Genomic DNA, 27312 nt, shown 5'->3' with positions numbered 1-27312 from the left:
AAGCCCATTGCAAATGCTGAACCAAACGCAGTCTTAGATACACGAGAAACAAAACCCTCCAAAAATCCTCATAATAAAGCAATAGAAGGTCACCCAGACTTAAAACAACTCCGTTAATGGGACATGGGACTCAATGAGATGATTTGTGGAATAAAACTTGCCCTCAATCTAGTTTACTCTTCATCACTTTTCAGATGGAAAGAGTGGACAGACCTCAGAAAAAATGGATAGCTCAACCAGAAAAGGAAGAAGTTCCGTTTGTCACCAGATGTTTAACCAACAACTCCATTGTTGCCATACTTGCTGAAAAACCCCTTTCAACCATTTCACCGACAGCTTATGCTGCTTTCATGTCTTCCTTATTTCTTAGTAGTCCTTGGATTATGATGTTAAGAGAGACACCATCTGGAAAGCATCCAATACTCTCCATCTCCTTCAGCAGCTGATACGCCTCCTCCGCACATCCTCCTTCGCACAATCTACACATGACAAAGCTATACATCCACACGTCAGGTTCCAGCCTCAAGCATGCAAACAATTAAACAGCCCCATAGCATCGTCAAGCTTCCCGGAGTTACACATGCCTTATATTAGAATAGTGTATGACACAATATCCGGTGTGAATTTGGAGTCTTTCATCTTTCGAAGCAATATCAGCCCAGCATACTCGGTCAATGGGTCGAGCAAGCATCTTCACCAATAGTCATTGCATGGGCATGTTCCATCCATAAAATGGTGGAACCTGTTTGCATCCCTTACGACTATAGGTCTTCCAGTTGCCATGGAGATATATTTGATCGCAGAATGACAATCTCCACAAATGCGAAGATTCTTAAATACCCTAATAGATTTCGGACTGGAGGTGCTTATAAGGCCAAAAACGACAGCAATTTTCTCACTGTGTTGGAGCAAATATTGTTCCTTTTGTCCCTCCTCCACATCATGAAGAACAAATTGAGTACTCGGAAAATAACCCAGTTTCTTTATTCTACTAGCCAATCGGTCTAGTTCCTCATAGATCTCCCATGCCTTCGGATGTGAAGCATCGCCTGTTGGAAAAAGTTTAGAATACATAAAAAAAAAAAAATTTATTGAAAATACATTACGAAGGATTAGAAAATAGAAAAACAAATGTATGAGGCGTGCAAGTACTGTCCTTAAGGATAATTCCGCCCCTCGGAGTACGAAACTTGGTGCGTAATGCTTCAGTGGCTATCGTCCCAAGATACAACAGACATTCATCTATACTCCGCACTGAATATTAGAAGGAAACATAACAACTTTTATGTATAACCCAGCTGAAAGGAAATGAAAGATATATGAGAATATATTGTGTCTTTATGAGATCTTATTTTTATATTTAGACAAAATAGAGCCGTTAAAAGAGCCGTTGTAAAATAATGGATGATTTATTTGAGAAATAAATTAAACGTTACAAAACGATTTAAAAAGCCATTATATGACCATTAAGAAACCGTTATGTGACCGTTAAAAATAATGATGATTTTCAATGCGATCATAACTTTTATCGAAGCTATTATTGTAAATATTTCAAAACTGCTGAAATATCCAACAATCCCCCACATATTTCAAAAAGTTTTGACAAGAAAATAAAATAATGCTGGGTTATTGGAGAGTAATGTATCGGAATTGGTGCTTGTTAGGTTATGAACCAACCCTAGAAAGAATGAAATATAATTAATGAAATCATTAGTGAAGTTTGAAACTTCTATGAACTAAAAATTTCTTTTGTGAATTATAATTTTCATCAATCACATTATACTCCCACAAACTTTGTTGTTCAACGCGGTTTTGCGCTAATAGGCCATGCGCATGCTTGGTTTATTCATAAGTGCTTCAGAGATTTTCGCCAAAAAATCTCATAAGAGCGGCCCCACTCCACACTTATATAGGTGATTCCATCAAGTGTATTATGCAGTTTAATACACCATCAATAATGGCTATGGAATTTCATTAAGAACTTAGCTCAACCTCTTTTTCCTTGTAATTTTGCACTATTTTCACTTTAGAATGGACAATAAATTTTAATAGTGCACTAAATCAATAAATGACTTGTTATTACCAATATGAACCTAATTCATGGGATCGCCAATCACATAAGTTAGGTTACCATCACTGTTGATTTTCTTCAATTGGCTTGTCCCATTCCCTTCGATGTATAGTCAAATGATTGGCCAAATCATTTCTGACTTAATATAATCGATTGATATAAATCCCTTTTATAAGGAATTATTTTATCACATCACGTTTCAACCAAACGTCTCTTTTTGCCATTGAAAGTTTCATTCTTTGCAATAGCTATTGCCTTTTGGCAATCATAATGTCTAGACATAAGTGTTATTTCATTTCCATAGGAACATACAGTAAGAAATTTCTCAACTACTCAGCCTCAATTTTAATGAGTTTGAGAAATTTTTCTTCTTCCCAAGAACTTGAGTAGTTCTTCAATCATCAAGATAAATATTTTCTTCTCCTTCCTTACTAGAGGTTAGGAGGATAAAGCATTATGTTTTTAACATATATGCTTGGTAGTACCTAAGTCTGTCTCAAATTCTTTTGCATTTGCCAAAATATTGGCTTGGAAAATGACTACAACAATTACATCATTAGATCATCTACTTCAACCAAGTCAAATTTTGGTTGAGCAGGATTGTCATTTCCCCCACAATTTCATTTGACTGCTTTTTATGTTGCGACACCTCCACAAGGTGGACACATATTCATTTGTGGATTTTGTCTCATATGAATCCGAGATCCACTTAACATCACTGTATTATTCTAATACAGTGAAAAATCCACTATGTAAAAATGTCATAGTTTTATATTCACATGGCCGCAAAATCCATAAAAATTCTATTGTTGTGAAAATTGATCTCACCTGAGATGTTCATTGGTTGTCGTGGAGTCTTTGACTTCTGTCTCTTCACGCTGATCTCTACTCAAATCAGCCAGACATACAAGTTCGTTGATGATGGCATATTCATTCAAAGAAAATTTTGCACTAGGAGCTGCTCTTATTCTAATAAAAAGAAGCTTGAAGAAGTGAGTATTTGTAAGGACAAATTTGGCCTCCACCAAACCCAATACCAAGCACTTGTCAACACTAAATGGTATATCAACGATAGAAAATTTGTTGCTTTGCTAAAACATTTATAAAAGTAGCATTATGAAATCATCATAAATCCCATTTGCAAGTGTTGAATCCTCATCAGCAATGTTACATACACATGTAGGAGCACAAAAACACTAATTAACGCTCGACTCTAAATCCTACCACAAAAAGTCCTATCTTAAGATCGATGACAAGATGATTACCACTCTTAACGCAAGTGAAACTATTCACACCAAAAAAAAAAGAATAAAATAGTTCACATTTTAGAAAGGAACATTAGCTACAATCCTTGAGATTGGCTATGCATTGAACGTTATTTACTGTCCTTGACCCACATATTAGATAATGGAAAGTAAGCAGTACGCAATGGGTCAAATGAAGCAAAGGATATCTAAAGTTATTATAAGATATACAATTACCTTGGTCTTGCGCTACCATAAGAGTGATCTTGCGCTACCATAAGAGTGATGGCTCTTTAATACGAATATCATAAAATCTTCTATTTCAGTTTAAATTTTTACCTGCAGCTTCTAGAAGGTAACAAAATAAGGTGACAATAAGTTTTTAACAAATCTTGAATGTCACTAATAGTGTCCTGTCTCCTAGATAAGTTCTCATCATGCTCTGTTAAAGAGGCAATAAAATGTCACAAATTAAAATGATACATGAAAATACCACCACTTTCACTTTACAAGCACTAGACTAAAAATGAACTGGCTAAATCTCTTCCACTGGCACTCAGAGTTTATTCAAAATCTCAAACTGAGAAAGAAACAACTACCGGCATGCATCCATCAATGGTGCTCATCCAATATCCCTAAAATATAAAGCAGGGCAAAGACAAAATGCAAAAATATATATAGCTTGATTTCGTATGTTGTACCTCCTCTATTTTTAATGAGCATAAAGAAGGCCAATATGAGACTCATAATTTTCAGCTTGCATTATTAACAATTGCACCAGATAGAAAGGTCAAAGCCAAGCAATAGTCAAAATAAAACCTACTAATATAACAGTTCAAAGTTAAATCAAATACACCACCCAATCACAATCACTATTGCTCTCTTCTAATGGAAGAGCAACTGACGCCTTAATGAATTTTCCAAAAAATTAAACAACAAGAAGAACATGGTTCTACTAACAACAACATCATTGCAGTGGTTCTCAAGCTTGGAGACATACTTCTTGTCCTATCAACACAAAAATTCCTTGATGGATACTAGAAGTCATTAACATTCAGATGGTAAGAATTTGAAACCATTTTGTAAAGTAAAATTTACTCACAAAAATCCAAAGTTTCCATTTTTTTCTTTTTCATTTCTAAAATATGAAATGGGTCACTACATAATGGTTAATATCAAGCGGTCAACCAATTAAAACAATAGGAACAATCTCTAATCCTAAAATTACAACTTCCAAATCATGAACAGAATTAAAATAGGAAACCCCAATGCGGATTGAAGCTTACGAATAATCACGAATTTGAGTGAGCAAATAATTACAAGCACCCAACTTCCTCTCGAAACAAATTTAGGTATTAAAGCCTCAAAGTACGATTTTACCTTACATTCAATAACCTTACCAAAACGACCAAGAAACCTTTGACGATGCTCAGTAATTTCCCACAACATCTGCCCATGAATATGTGATACTTGTACTTCACCATCTCGATCAGTCTTTCAATTCCAATTGCGGTGGTGGCGACAGCAACAACTTCAACTTGGAAATCCATAGGACTTATCCTTAAGATTGTTGGAACAAGAAGGATTAGAAAATAGAAAAACAAATGTTTGAGGCGTGCAAGCACTGTCCTTAAGGATAATTCCGCCCCTCGGAGTACGAAACTCGGTGCATAAGGCTTCAGCGGCACTGAATATTAGAAAGAAACATAACAATTTTTATGTATAACCCAGCTCATAGGAAATGAAAGATATATGAGAATATATTGTGTCTTATGAGATCTTATTTTTATATTCAGACAAAATAGAGCCGTTGTAAAATAATTGAGGATTTATTTGAGAAATAAATTAAATGTTACAAAACAATTTAAAAAGCCATTATATGACCGTTAAGAAACCGTTATGTGACCGTTAAAAATAATGATGGTCTTCAATACGGTCATAACTTTTATCGAAGCTATTATTGTAAATATTTCAAAACTGCTGAAATATCCAACAGTGAAATATCCAACATCACCCACATAGAACTTGTGAACTGTATTTTTCACTTCAATCCAGCTACAACCAGCTTCTTTTGTAAGATCTTTCAGTTTCATCTTCTTTCTGATTGCTGCAGCATCTTCCCATAGACCAGCCGAGGCATAAATATTTTATAGCAAAATATAAGTCGCAGTGTCATCTGGTTCTTGCTCAAAAATCATTGCTGCAGCTTGTTTTGCAAGTTCAACATTGCCATGAACTCGGCAAGCTCCGAGAAATGTACGCCAGACAAGTGTATCAGCCCGGAAAGGCATTGAATTTATAAACTGAAGGGCTTCGACAAGGGATCCTGATCTGCCCAATAAGTCCACCATACATGCATAGTGTTCGGTTCTAGGCACGATTCCATGTTCTGTGTACATTGACCTAAAGTGTTTCCATCCATCAGATATCAAACCCACATGACTACAAGAGGATAAAACAGCAACATAGGTGATCTCATTTGGCCTCACACCAGCATCAAGCATTTGATGGAATGTGTCTAGAGCTCTCATCCCAAATCCAAGCTTTGCAAAACCAGTAATCATTGAAGTCCAAGTTATGACATTTTTCTCTCTTGTCCCACTGAAAACTCGAAAAGCAGCTTCTATGTTTCCACACCTGGAATACATAGAGATCAAAGCATTGGAAATGCACTGATTTGAGTCAAGCCCTGATTTTACCATCCTCGCATGGATTTGCTCCCCCTTACCAATAGCGCCAACGCAGGCAACTCCACTCAAAAGGCTGGCAAATGTAAAAGCACTTGTTCCGATCCCTCTCTCCTCAATCTCATGTAGTAGTTCAAAGGCTTCATCGGACTCCAAACTTTTGGCATAGGCATCTACAAGGGTATTATAAGAAACCAGATTCTTTTCAAATAGTGCATCAAAAGCTCTCTGAGCGTCTTCCATGTGGCCCGACCGGGAATACATGCTGACAAGAGAATTACCCACGCAAGTATCACAGGCAAAGCCCAATTTTATAGCTAGTGCATATATTTGTATCCCCATATCTACATCACAAATATTTCCACATGCCTTGAGAACACCAGCAAATGCGAAATCGTTTGGCCTCACGGGACCTTTTGTCATTTCCCAAAAGAGCTTGATAGCCTCCTCATTCTCTTCCGCCCGTGCATATCCTGTGATTATCGCCGTCCAAGACATTACATTGTGATCTTGCATCTGATCAAACACCTTTCTCGAATCATGAAGCGATCCACCATCTACAGACTTGACATACATGTCCAGCAAACTGCATCCAACACAGACATCCGAAGCCAATCCAGACCGTATAACCCAGGAATGCAATTGTACCCCGAGCGATAGTAACTCCAACTCTGAACATGCAGACAAAACAGCCGTGAGTGTAAATCTATCTGGCACAGGCCCACTCACCAGCATATCCAAAAACAAATCAACAGCTTTCTTTGGACTACCCAACTGAGTACATCTCGTCATCATCAAAGTCCAAGCAACCACATTCCTCTCGGGCATTTTCTCAAACACCTTACGAGCTGAAACCAAATCAGCACTACCCTTTGCAAACATGTCAATCAATGCACACCCAACACACACATCAGAATCAAGATAGCCGCTTTTGATAATAAACCCGAAAACCGTATCGCCAATAGATGCACTCTCCGGGACCGAGCAAGCCCCGAGCAACCGCCGCGAAACAATAATCATTAGGGAAAACCCATCCTCGAGCATATGAACGAACGTATCCACCGCTTCAAACTCCATGTGATTATTGGCATAGCAGGAGATCATGGAACTCCAAGAAACCATGTCCCTCTTATCGCCCATGTCCCCAAAACCCTCTCCGCCTCAGCCCAGTCGTTGGATTTCGAGTAGAGACTGATGAGCGAGTTGAGGATCACCGAGTCGGGCTCGAGCCCGGACCGGGCGAGCGCGCGGTGGACGCGCCTCCCCCAGCGCGAACGCGCGGGAGCGGATGCATGACTTGAGGAGGAGCGACAAGGTGAGGACGTCGGGGTGGGACCCGTCGCGGGACGCGAGCTCGAGTCACTAGATAGCTCCGCGGAGGTCGCCGCCATCGAGGCGGGCGACGAGGCGGCGGCCGTCGAGGGGCGAGGGGGGAAGGTTTTGGCGGGAAGGAGAGAGCTTGACGGTGGACGGTGGAGGGAAGAGAGAGAAATTCATTGCTCCATGCAAGACCAGCATGGCCTGCTACATCAAGAAATGAAAATAGATAGGTTCATGAATTACATGGTCAATTATGCTTTTGATTGAACTACTTTTATTTTGCATTACTTCTTACCTGAGAAAAGATAATCAAACGATGGACGATCTCGTAATTTTATTGTTATACATAAGTTATCGGGACACTTAATGTATTTAAGAACGATTCAAGTTCTGTTTGAGTGTTCACATCATCAACTCGTTTCTCGAATGAATACAAAAGAGGGTAGATACTTTATTAATATCTTCTTCAAACATGTCTAGGGACTCTTTTTTAGGGGTGATTAGTTCCTAACACTTTATTAATATATCCTTCAAACATGTCTAGGGACCCTTTTTAAGGGGTGATTAGTTCCTGATTCAGTTCGATTTCGATGCGGAATCAGAAATCCATTTGTAATATTAGAAAAGTAGTCGGAAATAGATTTGGAACAAAAATAAAAAGTAAAAAAAAATAACTTCTTGTTCTCGAACAATTTCTAGAAATAAGTTTGTTTTCTTTTCTTTTTCTTTTCTTTTCTTCTTTTCTTCTTATTCGTTGGCGACCACACCCTTTGCCGCTTGTCGTCGGCTGACTGCCGTTGCTGCCACCGCCATCTATCACCACCCACCACTAATGACCGCCGATGACGCCACCCACCAGCTAGCTAACAAACTACAGTCACCATTATGGCATTGAAATTTTTTCCAATCTAGAAACTTGAATAATATTTAACTCTTGCCATTAGCAAATTGACAAATTAGCCAAAGGAAAAATGGCAAATGTACACTTAAGAAATAATTTGAATTTCATGAACAGATCAAACTGCATACTTGGTCCAAAGCAAACGATCAAATCGCATTGTTTCCTTCTTATGTCCGAAACAAACAGAAGCTTTTGAGAATGCTCATGCATTGCTACCATTAAACGAAGATTTATATGCTAATCCCTACTGGGGACAACCACTATAAATAGTGAAGACTTGAGCCTCTCTCGAGATGCAAAATAGGAGTGAGCACAAAAATTAAGTAAAGGATATCAAGTTAAGGATGCTCCTTCAAGAGTTGCAGTTATGCTAGTTGGGTCCCTTTTAATGTTCTATATTGTTCAAGGTGCTCCGAACACTAACATAACTTATAGGGGCCGCAATGGTGGTACCTATTCGAGCAACGACCCTAATGCAGACAGCGTGGCTTATGTCCTCGCTGACATGGCGACTGTCACACCAAATCATGCAAATTACGACTACTACACCGCGTCTCCTTATCCCACGGCAGCTGCCTATGGTCATGCCCCCTGTAACCCGGCACTTTCTTTCAGCGATTGCGGTATATGTGTTAGCGCTGCTAAGGCTCGAATATTGGCAGACTGTCCAAACATTTTTCGGCATCGATATGGTGTGAAGATTGCAGTATGAAGTATGAAAACTATTTATTTACTGATTAAATAGTTCGCCGCCAAACCAGAGAGCCGTGTTCTATTGTATGCGGTTGTTTCTGCCGCACATGTTGCCATGTTTGTTTTTGCAAGAAATGACATCCTAGAAGATATGCTTTCTTTGTCAATTTAAAGTTCTCAAAATAATACTTATTTATTATGATGAAAAAACCTAACAAAATATCTATAAGCTAATGACTAGTGTGAAAATGTGCCGTGTATCTAATCCATTCTTACGTTCATTAGATTTGTTATTACGATCCAAAAGTATGCAATTACTATATGCTGTGTATCTTCCCCTTATTCCAACTACCTACATTTATCACAAGAGTATGCAATTACTATATGCCCATTTCCAAAAGTTCTATAGAATAATCGAGAAAGCCCTTGTCTCTGGAGATAATCAAGGATTGCTCGTTCATGGACAGAAACCTTTTAGATCGTATCACTTCCTTGGACCATAACACATGTGCCTTACTTCACTTTACACCATCTGATAATCTTATTATTTCTTAATTTGGCACACCCATCTTATTATGAAGAAAAGATGCAAGAGACCACATTTTGGTATAATCAAAAACACGCGATGTACCTGACTAGCTTTCCACGTAGTCGAATATTCCAGCTTGATTGCAATTATTAGGATCAATAGTGGAAGATAAAGCACTATCTACAAAAATGGGAAGAAAATGTTTTGGGCAAGATTTTGTGCTCTGGAGGAGAAGAAGCACCACCAAATTGTGAAGGTAATTGAAAAACTCTAAACCCACTGCATTTTAAGCAATTCAGTCATAAATCTTTTAATTTTACCAATTGACTTCTAATTTTTTTTTTCACTTATCAGCAGTTGATTCTATTACGCCAATTTTGGCCAAAAATTACTAACATAGACGGCTGGGTTGACGTGACATTTTTAAATAATATTTTAATAATATTTTGAAGGTCGAGGCGAGGGCGGGCAACCCTCACCTCTGGTAGGCCCTCGTCTAAGCTTCGGTGACCTAGTCGGCCTTTGCTGCCGTCCCATTGGCAATGGGGGGCGGTAGCCACAGGGGAGAATAAGCACCCTCTCCCTCTCACTTCTGTTTTCCTTTTCTAAAAGTTTTTTTCTAAAGAAAAAAGGAAAAAAATTTAAAAATTTAAAAAACAAAATTGTCATATATAGACTCTTCTTTGAGACTAATATTGGCATTTCAAGCACTTATTTGAGACAATGAATGCACTTCGGCCCCTTATTTAAAATAAAATTCACTTTAAACTCTTATTTGAGAAAATAAAGGCACTTGAGGCCATTATTTGGAATTTTCTCAAAAAACAAAATTAAAAAAAAATTAAGAAGAATAAAGTAAATGGCTAATGATTTTCCTCACAAGATTTTCAAATTTCCAGTATGATAATTTATTTGCTCTGAAGGAATAAAAGTTTCTTAGGGCAAAAATTGCTAGAAAAATAAGCATCACCTTTTAAAGAAGGACAAAAGGATCACATTCTCCTTGCTCGAGGAACTCTTGAGCAAGATGACCCAAAATGCATATCATTCTCATCTTAATTTAACCTTCATGACTTAGCCTTCATACGTAAGGATTCAACTGACTGCCATGGAAACACTGAAGTTGAGAGAACATGTGACATTTCAACGTCCAACACACTACACAATCATTTTGTGCGGAAAAATTCTACAATTAGTCATAAACCTCTAGCACATAAATCAATTGAGTCTTAAACCTTTCAATTGAAATAATAGAATCCTAAAATTTTGTGGGAAAATGCAATCAAGTCCTCTCATCCAAGTCTTGTTTGATTTATCTAATGTGGCAATCCAGTAATCGCCATCTATCCTATGTAATGTTTCTATCCTATGTAATGGCGACGACATGACGTGGTCTATTTTCATCGAGATGACGTCGCTTTCAAACTTACTGGTCATCATCTTTTAGCTTGCATTCGCTTGGCTAGAGCTCCTCTGGTGCTCGTCCATTGCTGTCCACTACTGCTTGGACCTTCGACGGTGTGCTGCCACCACTATCGACCTAGAGGTGTGAATCAAATTCTATGCATTAATAGTTCCTCATAGCAACCAATCTAAGGATAGAAAGAAACCAACCACAAAACCCAACTCAAGACATCTCACAGAATAAGGTGGCACGATTGTAATGCACCAATGGCTTAGTATCGAATGCCAACTAAGCCTCAAAATTGCAAAATTCGATTAGTGCAATTCCATAGTAAAACATTGCCCATGGAGGCATGTTGCTTTATGATAAGTACTATCCTCTCAAACAAGGAACTTCCATTTAGGAAGAAAACAATCCTATACATTGCTTGCTTGCATTAAGCTATCCATTGAGTTTGTGACTATGTAACGCAAGCTGTTTGGCTGTGCTCTTACAATAATGTCTTGATGCCTGGTGTATTCCTTCGTTGATGGCCCACAGCGTGAATCTATTTTGAAAATGATGTTCCCTTAATGACTGTACTCTCAATTCTTGCAAAGATTGAAGGTTTCAAGGCCTCTAGTTGATATCGATATCTAACACTAAAGGATCAATCTGAGGTGAGTCGACATAATTTACAGTAAAGGATACACCATGCCCGCGACTTTCCAGCAAAAGAAATCATAAAGCTTCTTTTGAAACTGAAGCCTGATGATGCACTTGCACATGGTTCTAGTCAGCGAAGAATCTCGAAAAGTGAAATTAAAACCATCATCGCAAAAACAGTGGCTTTGCTTCAGTGGGTAAGCCCATAGACCAGCTTTTGTAAACAAGAAAATGGACAACAGAGAGCTGAGTTGATCCAATTGTTATATATGCAGAACTTCGAATTGATCCTTTTGCTCGAAAGGTTCTTTCTTCTGAGTTCAATCGATCATATCGGCCATGATATCCACACGTGAACTTTGCTAGAAGAGCGTTCTCTGGAATGCTTCCATGCTACTATGATTATGTGAGGAAACAAAGAGGAGTGGGCGTGACAAGAGGAAGACTGTCCAAGCAATCCTGCTGCCTTAAGCGAAACATGCGAAAACAAACAGAAAAATCAGTAATTGAAACAGATAAAAAAGGCAAGAAATGAGCCTCCGTTGAGAGGCAACCCTATTTATTGGGAAAGTAAACCAATTGATAGAGTGGAAATGACAATGGAAAGGTAAATCATACGGGCCTGACTGTGATGAATTTGGTTGGTGTCGCTCAAGACGTCTATGTGGTTTGGCATCTGTCAATGGTATTCACCCATCAGCAGAGGCTTTTCTGAAAATCCTCACAGTGCAAAGGAAAAGATACTGCAAGTAGTTTTCATACACTTGCTGCCACGTCCCTTAGTCAACAAGAAGCAGAGCAGATAACCCAAACGTGTAATCTACCTTAGATGATAATCTGAGTAACTAGCTCGCCACAAATATTCTCCCCTATTAATGCAAAGTGCACATCACCATGATCAGGTACCATCCACTTCCACTTATGCATCTTCTTTGAAGTAACTACAGGACATTGAAGGGATCAGATTGTCAGGAAAAGAGTATAAAAGAAAACTAGTATATCTCTCTCCAGCACATAAGTAACAAGCTAATCTGGATTTATGGTATAATTTTTTGAACCCAACGCCCCCAAAAAAAAAAAAAATTATATATATAGGTCCCTGATATTGGTGCATAACGTCTGCATTGCAGATCTTTGGTACAAAGTAAATGTATTGCCATTAACATCAACTTAACTCAAGAGCATCCTGACACCATACAAAGTAAATATATAGGTCCCCGATATTTTCTTGCACGCTACTATTATTATATTTGTGTCAAGACACAAAGAGTAGAGGGGGTAACAAGACTCTCCAGGCAAATCCTGCAGTTGTGAGTGGAACATGCAAAAACAAACCAAAACATTTGTTTGTCTGATGATAAAACAGAAAACTGGCAATGAATTTACCTCTATAGAGAGCGAAAGAAAGTTAAATCCTATGAGCCTGTTTGTAATGAAGTTGATTGGTGCCACTCCAGATGTCAATGTGGTTTGGCAAGCAATGTCTGTCAGAGGCATTCATGTTCACGCATCAACAGATGCTTTTTGGAAAATCCCTTGCAGTGCAAAGGAAAAGATACTGAAAGTTGTTTCCATACAGTTGCAGCTATGTTCCTTAGTCAGCAAGCCGTCCATCAAACTTTGCTGTGAGAAGCAGAGCAAATAACCCAAATATGTAATCAACCTGCATGACAATCTGAGTACCCAGCCCGCCACAAGTATTCACTGTTATTGATTCAAAGTGCCCATCACCATGATCATATACCATCCACTTCCACCCATGCATCTTCTTTGAAGAACTATGGCAAATAAGACATTGAAGGGATCAGAGGTGTTAGGAAAAGAAAATAAAAGAAAACCAGTATCTCTCTCTCAAAGCACATACATTACACCCTGAAAAAAAAAGAAAAAAAAGTAGTTTTCTTTAGTCCCATTGAGGAAGAGGTCCATGATACTTGTCTATAATGTCTGAATTGCATATAGTACACAGTAAAGTTATGCTATTAACATTGATTTAATTTGAGAACATCCTCACACCAATTGATCATTCATATGAATTTGACCTGTTTGATAAATAGTAGGCACCAGAAGCACTAACCCACAAGTACATCTACCAGTTAAATACAGATTTCTTGCAAAACCTAGGCATACGAAAAGCAAAATCAACCTTTCCCCCCTCCAAAAGCCTGATAATCAAGCAAGAGGAAAAATCTCCCAGACTTAAAACAACTTCATTAACGGGACATGGGACTCAAGGAGGTGATGTCTGGAAGAAAACCTGCTGTTAATCTGGCTTACTCTCCATCAAATTTTAGATGAAAAAGTGGACAGATCTCACACACAATGGAGAAATGAAGGAGCTCCATTTGTCAAGAGAAATTTAACCCACAACTCCATTGTTGCTAAGTCTGCAGAAAAACCCCTTTCAACCATTTCACCAACAAGTTGCGCTGCTCTCGTATTTTCGTTATCTCTTAGTAGTCCTTGGATGATTGTGTTATAAGCGACACCATCCGGAAGGCATCCATTTCCTTGCATCTCCTTTAGCAGCTGATATGCTTCCTCTGTGCGTCCTCCTTTGCACAATCCACGCATGACAATACTATACGTCCACACGTTAGGTTGCAACCTCGAGCATGCAAACAATCAAACAGCCCTATTGCATCGTCGAGCTTTCCGGCATTACACATGCCATTTATTAGGATACTGTAAGTCACGATGTTAGGGATGATTTTGGAATCTTCCATCTTTTGAAGCAATATCATGGCCTTGTCAATCTGCTGCGCTTTACACAAGCCATTGAGGAAAGCACCCAAGGTATAATGATTTGGGGAGAGATCGCGAGAATGCATCTCATTAATTAGCTCCGCTGCGGCTTCAAGGTTCCCAACCTTGCAAAATCCGTCCACGAGAGTGTTGTATGTGATGACATCAGGAATCAGGCCCCTTTGAAGCATTTCTTGGAAAAACATCTTTGACTTGTCCATTCTTTTCGCTTTGCAGTATCCGTTAATCAACGTGTTATAAGTAACAACAGTAGGTGAGCAGCCTCTTTCAACCATCAAATTAAGCACTTCCATTGCATCTTTCATCCTATTTTGCAAACAATAACCATTCATCAATGTACTGTAGATGAAAATATCAGGCACTTTACCTAATTGAATCATCTGGTCGACTACGGCCTCTGCCTCTACAAGCAATCCCTCTTTACAATGTGCATCCACCAGGATACCGAAGGTTAGAACGTCAGGCATGACTCTGCTTTGCACCATACGACTCAGCAGTCTTCGGGCCTCTTCCAAATGGCCGGAATTGCAAACTCCTTGAATGACGGAGGTATAAGTAACGACGTCCGGTTCGATTCCTGCGTTCATCATCTTCTCCAACAAGACCATAGCATCTTTCCATTGGCCTCAGTTGCATAAGCAATGAACCAAGGAGCTATAAGTGAATATGCTGGGTTGGATGCCTCCGCTCGTCATCTGTTTCAACAATACGAGAGCACCTTCCATCTGGCCTACATCGCACATACTGTGGATCAAGGAATTATAAGTAACAACATCTGGTTCAACGCCTTTCTTGCTCATAATGCCGTGGAGTCTCAATGCCTCTGTGATGAATCCCTTCTTGCAAAGACTATCTATTATTATGCCGTATGCGAAGGAATTGAGCCTGCAGCCTCTCTCTTCCCAGTCCCTCAGCAATTCAATCGCCAATCTAGTGTTACCCACCCTGCATAAACCCTTTGCGATTATGGCATACGTGGTCTCATCAGGTTCGGGGCCATTTCGTCCCATATCATCGAGGAACCTCAGTGCTTGATCAGTTTTGCCCTGAATAAAGAGACCATCAATTAAGGTACTCGATGCCACCACATCGATGGGAAACCCAAGCTTCAAGATTCTGCCCAGGATAGACAAACCCAAATCGACCCGCTGTAACCGACAGAAGCAATTCAACGAAATATTCAGCCAAATATGATTATCTTCAACTCCTAACGAACGCAGCTGCTCAATCAAGCGGATGGCAGTGGAGTAGTGCTTCATCCTCACTACAGCACCCAACAGAAGACTGAAATCCCGGGGGGAAGGCAAAGGGTCCGTCTTCATCAATGCACCGAAGCAACGCTGGGCATCGCCGACGCTCGAAAACACACCACCATTCCTGCAAATTTTCCTCGCGTGACTCAAGACCTCGCTTGGGTCATCTAAATTAAGGTTAGGGGTCGAGGAAAACCGACGACGACGACGACGGCGAGACGAGAGAGGGAGGATGGAAGGGGATGATGGCTGGCTGGAGATCGCATGAAGAAGGAGGAAGATGGAAGAAGCAGGGCGGCGGAGACTCGTCGGCTTCATTGCTCTGGGGCCTCTCTCTCTCTCTCTCTCTCGAACCACGAGAGTTTCTCCCAATGCGACGGTAGTAGCTGAAAAATTACAGGGGAAAATATGGAATTCAATTTATTTGAAAATAGATAACACAACCGATGGTCCGTGAATTTTACTAATTTGGAGTCTTTTATTCAAAACAAGGATCGCATTGACATTAAAAAGAAATAATTTAAAGACCCAATTTGAGCTACTTTAAAGTTCATGGATGACTTCATACATTAGACATAGTTGAAAAACCTAACTACACCTATTAAAATTTTTGGGAAGACATGGACATTCTGCATATTGAACAAAAATCCATGGAGCTATTAGTGTCATTGTCACAATACGAGAATAATCCTACTAGCAATTACGTACCCTTTTCATTTATCTTTTATTAAAATATTTGGTCAATTAATCAAATAAAGTAGCTAAAAAAACTTCAGGAGAAAGGAAAATGAGAGAAATCGCTTCTCATCATCTCCATTGACTTTTTAACACTAAGCAACTTTAAGATAAAATTCAAAATAAAAGCCTAGCGTGCCTTTATTTTCTCAAATAAAGTCCGAAGTAAACCTTGTTTCAAACAACAACACGAAGTGCAATCATTTTTTCAAGTAAGCACTCAAAGTAGATCTTATTTCAAACAATGGCCTGAAATAATTATATCTATTTCAAGGCCTAATATTCCGACTAGTCAAGAGCATTTTGGTCATTTATCTTTTTATTGAATATTTTCCTTTCTTCTTTCTTTTTCCCGTTTTCCTTTACTTTTTTTCTAGTTTTTCTTTCTTCATTGCCGCCGATGGCCATCGATGATGCTTTGAAAGGGTTGGGCAAGGATTGCCCTTGCTCGCTGCTAGTAAGGGCCCCTCATCGGCCACAAGTGAGGCCACCCTCACTAGATTTAGCGAGGGTCGGCTTGACCTAGGGCGACGAGGGCCCAACGACCCTCACCAGCCACTAGCGCTAGGTAAGGTAGGCGAGAGTCACCTCACCCAATCGCTAACAGCCGATAAGGGTCGCCAAGCCCTCGTTGGCCCTAGGCAAGGCTAACCTTTGCCACATTTGGCGAGGGTGGCCTTGAGCACAACCAACGAGGTTAGCATATCCCTTGCCGCCCTTGCCGGCGGCCGATAAGGGTGGCCAAGCTCTTGCCAGCCCTTACTAGCGACACCCTACCGACGGCCGCTCGCCATCGTCACATTAAAAAAAAAAAGTTAAACAAGGACAGAAAAAATAATAATAATAAATAATCTAAAATTAAAATTGTAATAGGACAAAAACACCCTTAATTGGTCGAAATGTTTAGTCTGCTGAAGCCGAAGACGGATGAGGTCAAGCTTTTATTTGAAACGACCATAGCCACTTTATGTCTTTATTTAAAATAATCATGATCATTTCAAGCATTTATTTGACACAAGATTTACTTCGAGCCATTTTTGGAATTTTCCCCAACTCTAATGACTAAAATATCAGTATTATCTTGAATATACTTTCCTTGAAAAGACAGTCAATATTTTTAATTTAAGGATTTATTTGTTTTAAGAAAATGAAAGACTTGAAAAACATTTCTCTAAAAAATGATTGGTTATGTTGCTCTAAATAATTAGCCAACAAAAATATTTTCATTATCGATAATAATTTGTGCCTGAACTTTATTGTGGACGATAAAAATATTTTTCGTTCATATATTTTTGTTAGCAATACAATTGATTATATTTAGAAAAAAATATTTTCTAAATTGTGATTTTTCACAAAACAAGCTAACCTAAGACTAATCAAATAATTGATTTGACTTGCAGTTCCAATACGTTGGAAAATACAAGTAAATCTTATATATTGAAAAAGTCTATGCTGATAAACATGGCTGCTCAGTGCACGAAATAATGAACCCTGCACTTCCAAGAGGCCAACATGTTGATCCACATGTTATAACCCTGCTACATTGAAGCGTAATAGCTTGTTTTATGGACAGCAATGCTTACATACACTAAGGGTGCATTTGGAAAAACTTTTGGGGAAAGTCTTTAGGAAAATGCAAAGGCCTTTTAATGGTATTTTTCAAAATGCAAACTGTTTTTGGTAAATTGTAATTTAAAAGCCCTTGTGAAGTACCTTTGAGCAAAATGGTGTTTGGAAGACAAAAGACTTTTGTGAAAAAAAATATTATCAAAAAATAAAAATAAAAAAAATGAAAACCGGCAAGGGCAGGCGGCATCCGACGGCGACCCCCGGCAACCTTCGGCAACCCCGGATCTAGGCCGGCGAGGTCGCGCGCGTCGCACGATGCCGCCTCGACCTCCGAGAACCCCGATTGGCCGTCGCGAGGCTACGCAACCCTTGCTTGAGGTTGGAGGACCTCGGCGAGGGCCGTGCTTGGGTCGTGCGACCTCGGCGAGGGTTGCGCCTGGGTCGTGCGACCCGAGCAACTACCGCCGAGGCCACCCTCGATGGAGAAGATGAACACTGATTTGAGCAGCTACAGCTAGGGCCACCCTCGACGGAGAAGTTGAATGGTGCTCCTCATAAGGGCAAAAAATGGAAAACAAAAAGTTCGTAAGGATAATTTCGGAAATATATATATATGAATGAACAGTACCCCGAGCGGGCATGCCGGAAAAGCCGAAAGCCCAAGGCAGGTCCTCCCCTGCCTTGGGCTTTCAGCCTTCACAAGGCTGGCCTTCTCCAAAGGGGGCTTCAAATGTTTTTGCCAAACACCCCTACTTTAGCCCAAAGATCTTTAGGGGCGCAAAGATACTTGGCAAAGTGGTTGACAAACGGAGCCTAACTGTCCCTCCAGAAAGAACTTCAAAGTACTTGGGTCGGGTTTTTTGTGTTGACTGACTGCAATGAAGTTGGTTGGTGTCGCTCAAGACTTCCATGTGGTTTGGCATTGGCCACTGGGAATGTCTGTCAACAGCGTTCATGTTCACCCATCAGCAGAGGCTTTTCTGAAAATCCCTAGCAGGGCAAAGGAAAAGTTACTGCAAGAAGTTTTCATACACTTGCTGCCATGTTACCTTGTCGGCAAGAAGCAGAGGAGATAGTTTCCTTATTATTTGCCATGTAAGAAACTAAGAGCAGAGGGCACGATGAGAGGCAGACTGTCCAGGCAAACCTGCTGTTTTGAGTGGAACACACAAAAACAAACCAAAACAGTCTTCCTCAGTCAGTTATTAAAACAGTAAATTGGCAATGAATGTACTCTATTGAGAGCGAAAGAAAGTTACATCCTACAGGCCTGTCTGTAACGAAGTTGATTGGCGCCATTCAAGATATCCACGTGGTTTGGCATTGGCAATGTCTGTCAGCAGTATTCAAGTTCACCCATCGCTAGACACTTTTCAGAAAATTCCCCGCAGAGCAAGGAAAAGATACCTTAACTTGTTTCCATATACTTGCAGCCATGTTCCTTAGTCAGCAAGCCATCCCTCAAACTACGATGTAAGAAGCAGAGAAAATAACCCACATATGTAATCGACCTGCGATGATAGTCTGAGTACCCAGCTCACCACACATATTCATCACTATTGATTCAAACTGCCCATCACCATGATCATATACCATCCACTTCCACCTGTGCATCTTCTTTAAGAACTACGGTAAATAAGCCATTACATTACATTATCTCTCTCTCTCTCTCAAAGCACATACATTACACCCCAGGAAAGAACATTGTTTTCTTTAGTTCCATTTTGAGGAAGAGGCCCAAGATATTTGTGTATAACGTCTGAATTGCATATAGTACACAGTTAAGTTATTGCTTTTAACATCTATTTAATTCAAGAACATCCTCACACCCCTTGATCATCTGTATGAATTTCACCTGTTGATATATATTAGGCACCAGAAGCACCAATGATGAGTCCATGTACCAGTTAGATACAGAGACTTATTACAGAACCTAGGTATCCAATAAACAAACTTCACCTTCCACCCTTCCAAAAGCCTCGTAATGAAGCAAGAGAGAGCATCTCCCTGACTTAAAACAACTTCATTAATGGGACATGGAACTCAATGAGATGATGTGTGGAAGAAAACTTGCCGTCGATCTGGTTTACTCTGCATCACATTTCAGCTGAAAAGGCAGACAGATCTCACACACAATGGAGAGTCCGACTGGAAGAAGAAGGAGAAGTAGTTCCATTCGTCACAAGATACTTAACCCACAACTCCATCGTCCCTACATTTGCAGAAAAACCCCTTTCGACCATTTCTCCAACAAGTTGTGCTGCTCTCATATTTTCTTTATTTCTTAGAAGCCCTTGGATGATGGTGTTATAAGTGACACCATCTGGAATGCATCCATTTCCTTCCATCTCCTTTAGCAGCTCATATGCTTCCTCCATGCATCCTCCTTTGCACAATCCATGCGTGACAATATTATATGTCTGCACATCAGGTTGCAAGCCTCGAGCATTCAAACAATCAAACAACCCCTTAGCATCGTCGAGCTTTCCAGCATTACACATGCCATTCATTATAATATTGTAAGTCACAATGTTTGGGACGAATTTGGAACCTTCCATCTTTCGAAGCAATATCATGGCCTTGTCAATCTGTTGCGTTTTACACAGGCCATCCAGGAAAGAATTCAAGGTATAATGATCTAGATACAGATCGCGAGATCGCATCTCGTTAATTAGCTCCCCCGCGGCTTCAAGGTTCCCAACCTGGCAATATCCATTTATGAGAGTGTTGTACGTGATGACATCAGGATTCAAGCCCCTTTGAAGCATTTCTTGGAAAAGCATCTTTGACTTGTCAACTCTTTTCCCTTTGCAGTATCCATTAATCAATGTGTTATAAGAAACGACATTAGGTGAGCAGCCTCTTTCAACCATCAAATTAAGAACCGCCATAGCATCATCCATCCTATTTTGCAAACAATAACCATTCATCAATGTACTATAAGTGAAACTATCAGGCATTTTACCTAATTGAATCATCTGGTTGATTATGGCCTCTGCTTCTACAAACATTCCTCTTTACAATGTGCATCCACCAGAATATTGAAGGTTTGAACATTGGGCATGACTCTGCTTTGCACCATATGACTCAGCAGTCTTTGGGCCTCTTTCAATTGGCCGGAATTGCACACTCCTTGAATGACAGAGGTATAAGTAACGACGTTCGGTTCAATTCCTGACTTCATCATCTTCTCCAACAAGACTGTAGCATCTTTCCATTGGCCTAGCTTGCACAAGTAATGAACCAAGGAGCTATAAGTGAATATGTCGGGTTGGATGCCTCCGCTTGTCATCTCTTTCAACAATATGAGAGCATCTTCCATCTGACCTACATCGCACAGACCATGGATCAAGGTGTTATAAGTAACGACATTTGGTTCGACGCCTTTCTTGCTCATAATGCCGTGGAGTCTCAACGCCTCTATGATGAATCCCTTCTTGCAAAGACTAAATATTATTATGCTGTATGCGAAGGAATTGATGCTGCAGCTTCTCTCTTCCCAGTCCCTTAGCAATTCGATCGCCAATCTGGTGTTACCCATCCTGCATAACCCCTTGGCGATTATGGCATACGTGGTCTCATCAGGTTCGGGGCCATTTCGTCCCATATCATCGAGGAACCTCAAGGCTTGATCAGTTTTGCCCTGAATAAAGAGACCATCAATCAGGGTGTTCCACGTCACCACATCGATGTGAAACCCAAGCTTGAAGATTCTGCCGAGAATAGACAAGCCCATATCGACCCGCTTTAACCGGCAGAAGCAATTTATCCAAATATTGAGCAAGGCAACATCACCCTCGATCCCCAAAGAAGGCAGCTGCTCAATCAATCGGATGACGGTCGAGTAGTGCTTCATCCTCACTATAGCGCCCAACAGTAGACTGAAATCCCAGGGGGAAGGCAAAGGGCTCGCCTTTATCATTTTACCGAAGCAACACAGGGCATCACCGACACTCGTAAACACACCACCACCACCACCACCAGCTCTGCAATTTCTCCCCACGTAACTCAAGAAACAACTCGGGTCGTCTAAATCAGGGTTAGGGGTCGAGGAAAACCTCCGACGACGGGGAGACGAGAAAGGAGATGGAGGATGGAATGGGATGACGACTCGCTGGAGATGGCAGCTGGAGCACGAAGAAGGAGGAAGATGGAAGAAGCAGGGCAGAAATTCGTTGGCTTCATCGGTTGATGATGAATCTGAAAACTGAAAAGCTTCTTCAGCTTATGGCTCTCTTTCCATCTCTCTCCCCGTCTCTCATTATCAAGCTTTTATACAATGATTTCACATCATCATTTATTGACAATACAAATATTTCTTATATCCAATTTTTTAGAAAAAGTGATACAATTAATCATTTTCACCACAAAATCAGATTTTCATTTTTCGTTAGTAGTGACTTGTGCGCACAATTTTACTTTTCCTACAAGTAGGTGAGATTTGCTGGAGCATTGGACGGATTGATAAATAGTGTGATACCTTGATGATAAGCATTTAACAATATATTTCAATCGGCTTAACTTGTAACTACGATTGCGTATGTTTGTACGGATGAATAGATTATAGCATGTAAACACGGAATTTAACTCATTCTATGTCCCGATCCAACAATTGAAGTTTGATTTGACAAATATTTCTGACTCAATCATTCTTAATTCCACTACAAGGCCTTGAGCATTCTGCTTCATAAACTGCAATCCTTCTTAGAAATATAATTGTTCAAGGATTTAAACAATAATTCCAAAGAAGATGAGAGAAAGAGAGAGAGCATAAGTAGTGACAGGCTATGACGTTAAAATTTGACACACAATCACAAGAAAATAAATTAAAAGAGAGAGAGAGATTGAAACATGAAATTTATCCTAGATCGCTCCTAAACTAGGAGTACGTTCAACAAATAACTCCACTATAATTAGCACATTGCATCTCTACGTTACAACTCTCAATTACAAGAGAAAGAAATCATATATGCCTAGTAACTATTCATGGGCTTGAACCTAAATTATTAATAAAATATGAACTCAAACTATAAAAGCCCCAAAACTCCTCTATGCCTTCCTATTAATTGGGAGTATGAATCACATCCCCAACATATCATATAGTACAGAAATTGTTGTCAGAGAGGCAAAGTGGCAAAAAATAAGGATGGATTTGAGTGGGTCACGGAGTGAGAGAGAAGCAATGGTGGGTGGCAATGAATACTCCGGTGGCATATGACGACACTCGGGCTAGTCATTGGTGACTACGATCGACGAGAGAGGTAGACAAGAACTAGAGGTCAAGAGGGGCATCAAGCGTGAGTGAATTAATGGCAACGGGCTTACCCAAATGAAAACCAAAATGAGTTTACTTTCATTAAGACTCTCCAATTAGTACTAACTCAAACATTTTTCCCAAAAGTCTTTTGAAAAGAAAAAACCAAATTAATACCTATGATATATTTATCCAAACTAATTTCATCTCATAGAATATCCCTAATCGATACCTCTCACACAAATCTATCCACCATTAAAATGCATACATGTCAACATACATGAATTTTCAACATCAAATCAGTCATTTTTCTCCTCTCATTCATCATGTGTTGACAAGTATGCATTACAAGTAGATTTTGGTTTGGAGTACCAATTTGAGGTTTTATTTTTTGTGAGACGAAATTAATTTGCGATCAATGTGCCATGTATTTACTAATTTGAGATTTATTTATTTATTTTGGTAAGGTAAGTAATATATTGACTTTTAACCAAAAACTATACAACAGGGGTTCTTGGCACCAAAAAACTTACACTCACTTTGGAATTTATCGTGATATTAATCCTTCAAAATATTAAATGCTATCCTCTGCTAGTGAAATTTACTACCATGAACGACAGTCTAAAAATACTAAAGTTGAATGGGAAATAACTTTTGTACCTTCAATCACTTCAAACAGATATTCACGTTCACATATGCATCCTCTCTGAAGTAAATATGGGTAGGTAGGACATTGGAGGGATCACGGATCAGGCTGTGTTAGGAAGAGAGCAAAAAGGAAAACCAGTATCTCTCCCTCAAAGCACATACACAAAAGATTAATCAGGATTTATGACCTCAACATAAATTTAAAAAAAAACAAAAAGGATTTTTGTGCTTAGCAAACTAAAGTATTAACATCTTTTTAATTTAGGAGCATCCTCATGCCGCTTGGTTGTTTATATGAAGCATAAACCGACGGGTACATGTACCATGTATGAACAGAGATTTCTTGCATAACTTAGAATACACGAGAAACAAAACCCTCCTAAAATCCTCATAATAAAGCAAGAGAAGATCACCCAGACTTAAAACAACTCCATTAATGGGCATGGGACTCAATGAGATGATTTGTGGAGTAAAACTTGCCCTCAATCGAGTTTACTCTTCATCACTTTTCATATGGAAAGAGTGGACAGACCTCAGAAAAAATGGATAGCTCAACCAGAAAAGGAAAAAGTTCCGTTTGTCACCAGATATTTAACCAACAACTCCATCGTTGCCATACTTGCAGAAAACCCCTTTCAACCACTTCACCAACAGCTTATGCTGCTTTCATGTCTTCCTTATTTCTTAGTAGTCCTTGGATTATGATGTTAAGAGAGACACCATCTGGAAAGCATCCAATACTTTCCATCTCCTTCAGCAGCTGATACGCCTCCTCTGCACATCCTCCTTCGCACAATCTACACATGACAGAGCTATACATCCACACGTCAGGTTCCAGCCTCAAGCATGCAAACAATTAAACAGCTCGATAGCATCGTCAAGCTTCCCGGAGTTACACATGCCTTATATTAGAATAGTGTATGACACAATATCTGGTGTGAATTTGGAGTCTTTCATCTTTCGAAGCAATATCAGCCCAGCATACTCGGTCAATGGGTCAAGCAAGCATCTTCACCAATAGTCATTGCATGAGCATGTTCCATCCATAAAATGGTGGAACCTGTTTGCATCCCTTACGACTATAGGTCTTCCAGTTGCCATGGAGATATATTTGATCGCAGAATGACAATCTCCACAAATGCGAAGATTCTTAAATACCCTAATAGATTTCGGACTGGAGGTGCTTATAAGGCCAAAAACAACAGCAATTTTCTCACTGTGTTGGAGCAAATATTGTTCCTTTTGTCCCTCCTCCACATCATGAAGAACAAATTGAGTATTCGAACATAACCCAGTTTCTTTATTCGACTAGCCAATCGGTCCAGTTCCTCATAGATCTCCCGTGCCTTCGGATGTGAAGCATCACCCACATAGAACTTGTGAACTGTATTTTTCACTTCAATCCAGCTACAACCAGCTTCTTTTGTAAGATTTTTCAGTTTCATCTTCTTTCTGATTGCTGCAGCATCTTCCCATAGACCAGCCAAGGCATAAATATTTGATAGCAAAATATAAGTCGCAGGGTCATCTGGTTCTTGCTCAAAATCATTGCTGCAGCTTGTTTTGCAAGTTCAACATTGCCATGAACTCGGCAAGCTCCGAGAAATGTACGCCAGACAAGTGTATCAGCCCGGAAAGGCATTGAATTTATAAACTGAAGGGCTTCGACAAGGGATCCTGATCTGCCCAATAAGTCCACCATACATGCATAGTGTTCGGTTCTAGGCACGATTCCATGTTCTGGGTACATTGACCTAAAGTGTTTCCATCCATCAGATATCAAACCCACATGACTACAAGAGGATAAAACAGCAACATAGGTGATCTCATTTGGCCTCACACCAGCATCAAGCATTTGATGGAATGTGTCTAGAGCTCTCGTCCCAAATCCATGCTTTGCAAAACCAGTAATCATTGAAGTCCAAGTTATGACATTTTTCTCTCTTGTCTCACTGAAAACTCGAAAAGCAGCTTCTATGTTTCCACACCTGGAATACATAGAGATCAAAGCATTAGAAATGCACTGATTTGAATCAAGCCCTGATTTTACCATCCTCGCATGGATTTGCTCCCCCTTACCAATAGCGCCAACACTGGCAACTCCACTCAAAAGGCTGGCAAATGTAAAAGCACTTGTTCCGATCCCTCTCTCCTCAATCTCATGTAGTAGTTCAAAGGCTTCATCGGACTCCAAACTTTTGGCATAGGCATCTACAAGGGTATTATAAGAAACCAGATTCTTTTCAAATAGCGCATCAAAAGCTCTCTGAGCATCTTCCATGTGGCCCGACCGGGAATACATGCTGACAAGAGAATTACCCACGCAAGTATCACAGGCAAAGCCCAATTTTATAGCTAGTGCGTATATTTGTATCCCCATATCTACATCACGAATATTTCCACATGCCTTGAGAACACCAGCAAATGTGAAATGGTTTGGCCTCACAGGACCTTTTGTCATTTCCCAAAAGAGCTTGATAGCCTCCTCATTCTCTTCAGCCCGTGCATATCCTGTGATTATCGCTGTCCAAGACATCACATTGTGATCTTGCATCCGATCAAACACCTTTCTCGAATCATGAAGCGATCCACCATCTACAGACTTGACATACATGTCCACCAAACTGCATCCAACACAGACATCCGAAGCCAATCCAGACCGTATAACCCAGGAATGCAATTGTACCCCGAGCGATAGTAACTCCAACTCTGAACATACAGACAAAACAGCCGTGAGTGTAAATCTATCTGGCACAGGCCCACTCACCAGCATATCCAAAAACAAATCAACAGCTTTCTTTGGACTACCCAACTGAGTACATCTCGTCATCATCAAAGTCCAAGCAACCACATTCCTCTCGGGCATTTTCTCAAACACCTTACGAGCTGAAACCAAATCAGCACTACCCTTTGCAAACATGTCAATCAATGCACACCCAACACACACATCAGAATCAAGATAGCCGCTTTTGATAATAAACCCGAAAACCGTATCGCCAATAGATGCACTCTCCGGGACCGAGCAAGCCCGAGCAACCGCCGCGAAACAATAATCATTAGGGAAAACCCATCCTCGAGCATATGAACGAACGTATCCACCGCTTCAAACTCCATGTGATTATTGGCATAGCAGGAGATCATGGAACTCCAAGAAACCAAGTCCCTCTTATCGCCCATGTCCCCAAAAACCCTCTCCGCCTCAGCCCAGTCGTTGGATTTCGAGTAGAGACTGATGAGCGAGTTGAGGATCACCGAGTCGGGCTCGAGCCCGGACCGGGCGAGCGCGCGGTGGACGCGCCTCCCCAGCGCGAACGCGCGGGAGCGGATGCATGACTTGAGGAGGAGAGAGAAGGTGAGGACGTCGGGGTGGGACCCGTCGCGGGACGCGAGCTCGAGGCGCGTGATTGCTCCGCGGAGGTCGCCGCCGTCGAGGCGGGCGACGAGGCGGCGGCCGTCGAGGGGCGAGGGGGGAAGGTTTTGGCGGGAAGGAGAGAGCTTGACGGTGGACGGTGGAGGGAAGAGAGAGAGATTCATTGCTCCATGCATGACCAGCATGGCCTGCCACATCAAGAAATGTAAATAGATAGGTTCA

General features: G+C 40.4%; 3 protein-coding genes, 1 non-coding gene and 2 pseudogenes across 7 annotated transcripts; all 6 read right to left on the bottom strand.

The window, feature by feature from the left end:
• Positions 1-38: 38 nt before the first annotated feature.
• LOC104454128 lies at positions 39-7520 on the bottom strand (annotated as a pseudogene).
• A 3708-nt stretch (positions 7521-11228) lies between these two features.
• On the bottom strand, positions 11229-14099 carry LOC104433159. 4 transcript variants are annotated; one of them, XR_005546039.1, is made up of 5 exons: positions 13753-14099; positions 12882-13273; positions 12320-12436; positions 12114-12171; positions 11229-11957 (listed from the first exon to the last, which is right to left on the bottom strand). It is a non-coding gene; the product is annotated as an uncharacterized LOC104433159 (transcript). The 4 variants fall into 4 exon arrangements; XR_005546038.1 differs by having other exon boundaries at positions 11229-11961; positions 12882-14099; XR_005546037.1 differs by having other exon boundaries at positions 12882-14099.
• An 8-nt stretch (positions 14100-14107) lies between these two features.
• On the bottom strand, positions 14108-14906 carry LOC120286292 (pentatricopeptide repeat-containing protein At1g62930, chloroplastic-like; the record flags this gene model as incomplete). The annotated part of the gene is made up of 1 exon (XM_039316699.1): positions 14108-14906. A coding segment is annotated over exon 1 (762 nt), but the record flags the coding sequence as incomplete, so codon positions are not given.
• On the bottom strand, positions 14888-15583 carry LOC120295495 (putative pentatricopeptide repeat-containing protein At1g12700, mitochondrial). Its single transcript, XM_039316694.1, has one exon. The coding sequence runs from the start codon at positions 15581-15583 to the stop codon at positions 14888-14890; it is 696 nt and encodes a 231-aa protein (XP_039172628.1).
• A 2821-nt stretch (positions 15584-18404) lies between these two features.
• On the bottom strand, positions 18405-22088 carry LOC120295704 (annotated as a pseudogene).
• Positions 22089-24047: 1959 nt separating this feature from the next.
• LOC104433242 (pentatricopeptide repeat-containing protein At3g49170, chloroplastic) lies at positions 24048-27292 on the bottom strand. The gene is given in 4 exon segments (XM_010045929.3): positions 24048-25003; positions 25006-25257; positions 25260-26783; positions 26786-27292. Coding segments are annotated over 4 exon segments (2550 nt in total). The 5' UTR covers positions 27288-27292; the 3' UTR covers positions 24048-24731.
• Between the last annotated feature and the right edge of the window lie 20 nt (positions 27293-27312).

The sequence above is a fragment of the Eucalyptus grandis genome, chromosome 1, assembly GCF_016545825.1.
Source record: "Eucalyptus grandis isolate ANBG69807.140 chromosome 1, ASM1654582v1, whole genome shotgun sequence".
NCBI classification, from domain to species: domain Eukaryota; kingdom Viridiplantae; phylum Streptophyta; class Magnoliopsida; order Myrtales; family Myrtaceae; genus Eucalyptus; species Eucalyptus grandis.
The sequence above is the reverse complement of the archived record's forward strand: the minus strand, read 5'-3'. Positions and strand labels throughout refer to the sequence as shown.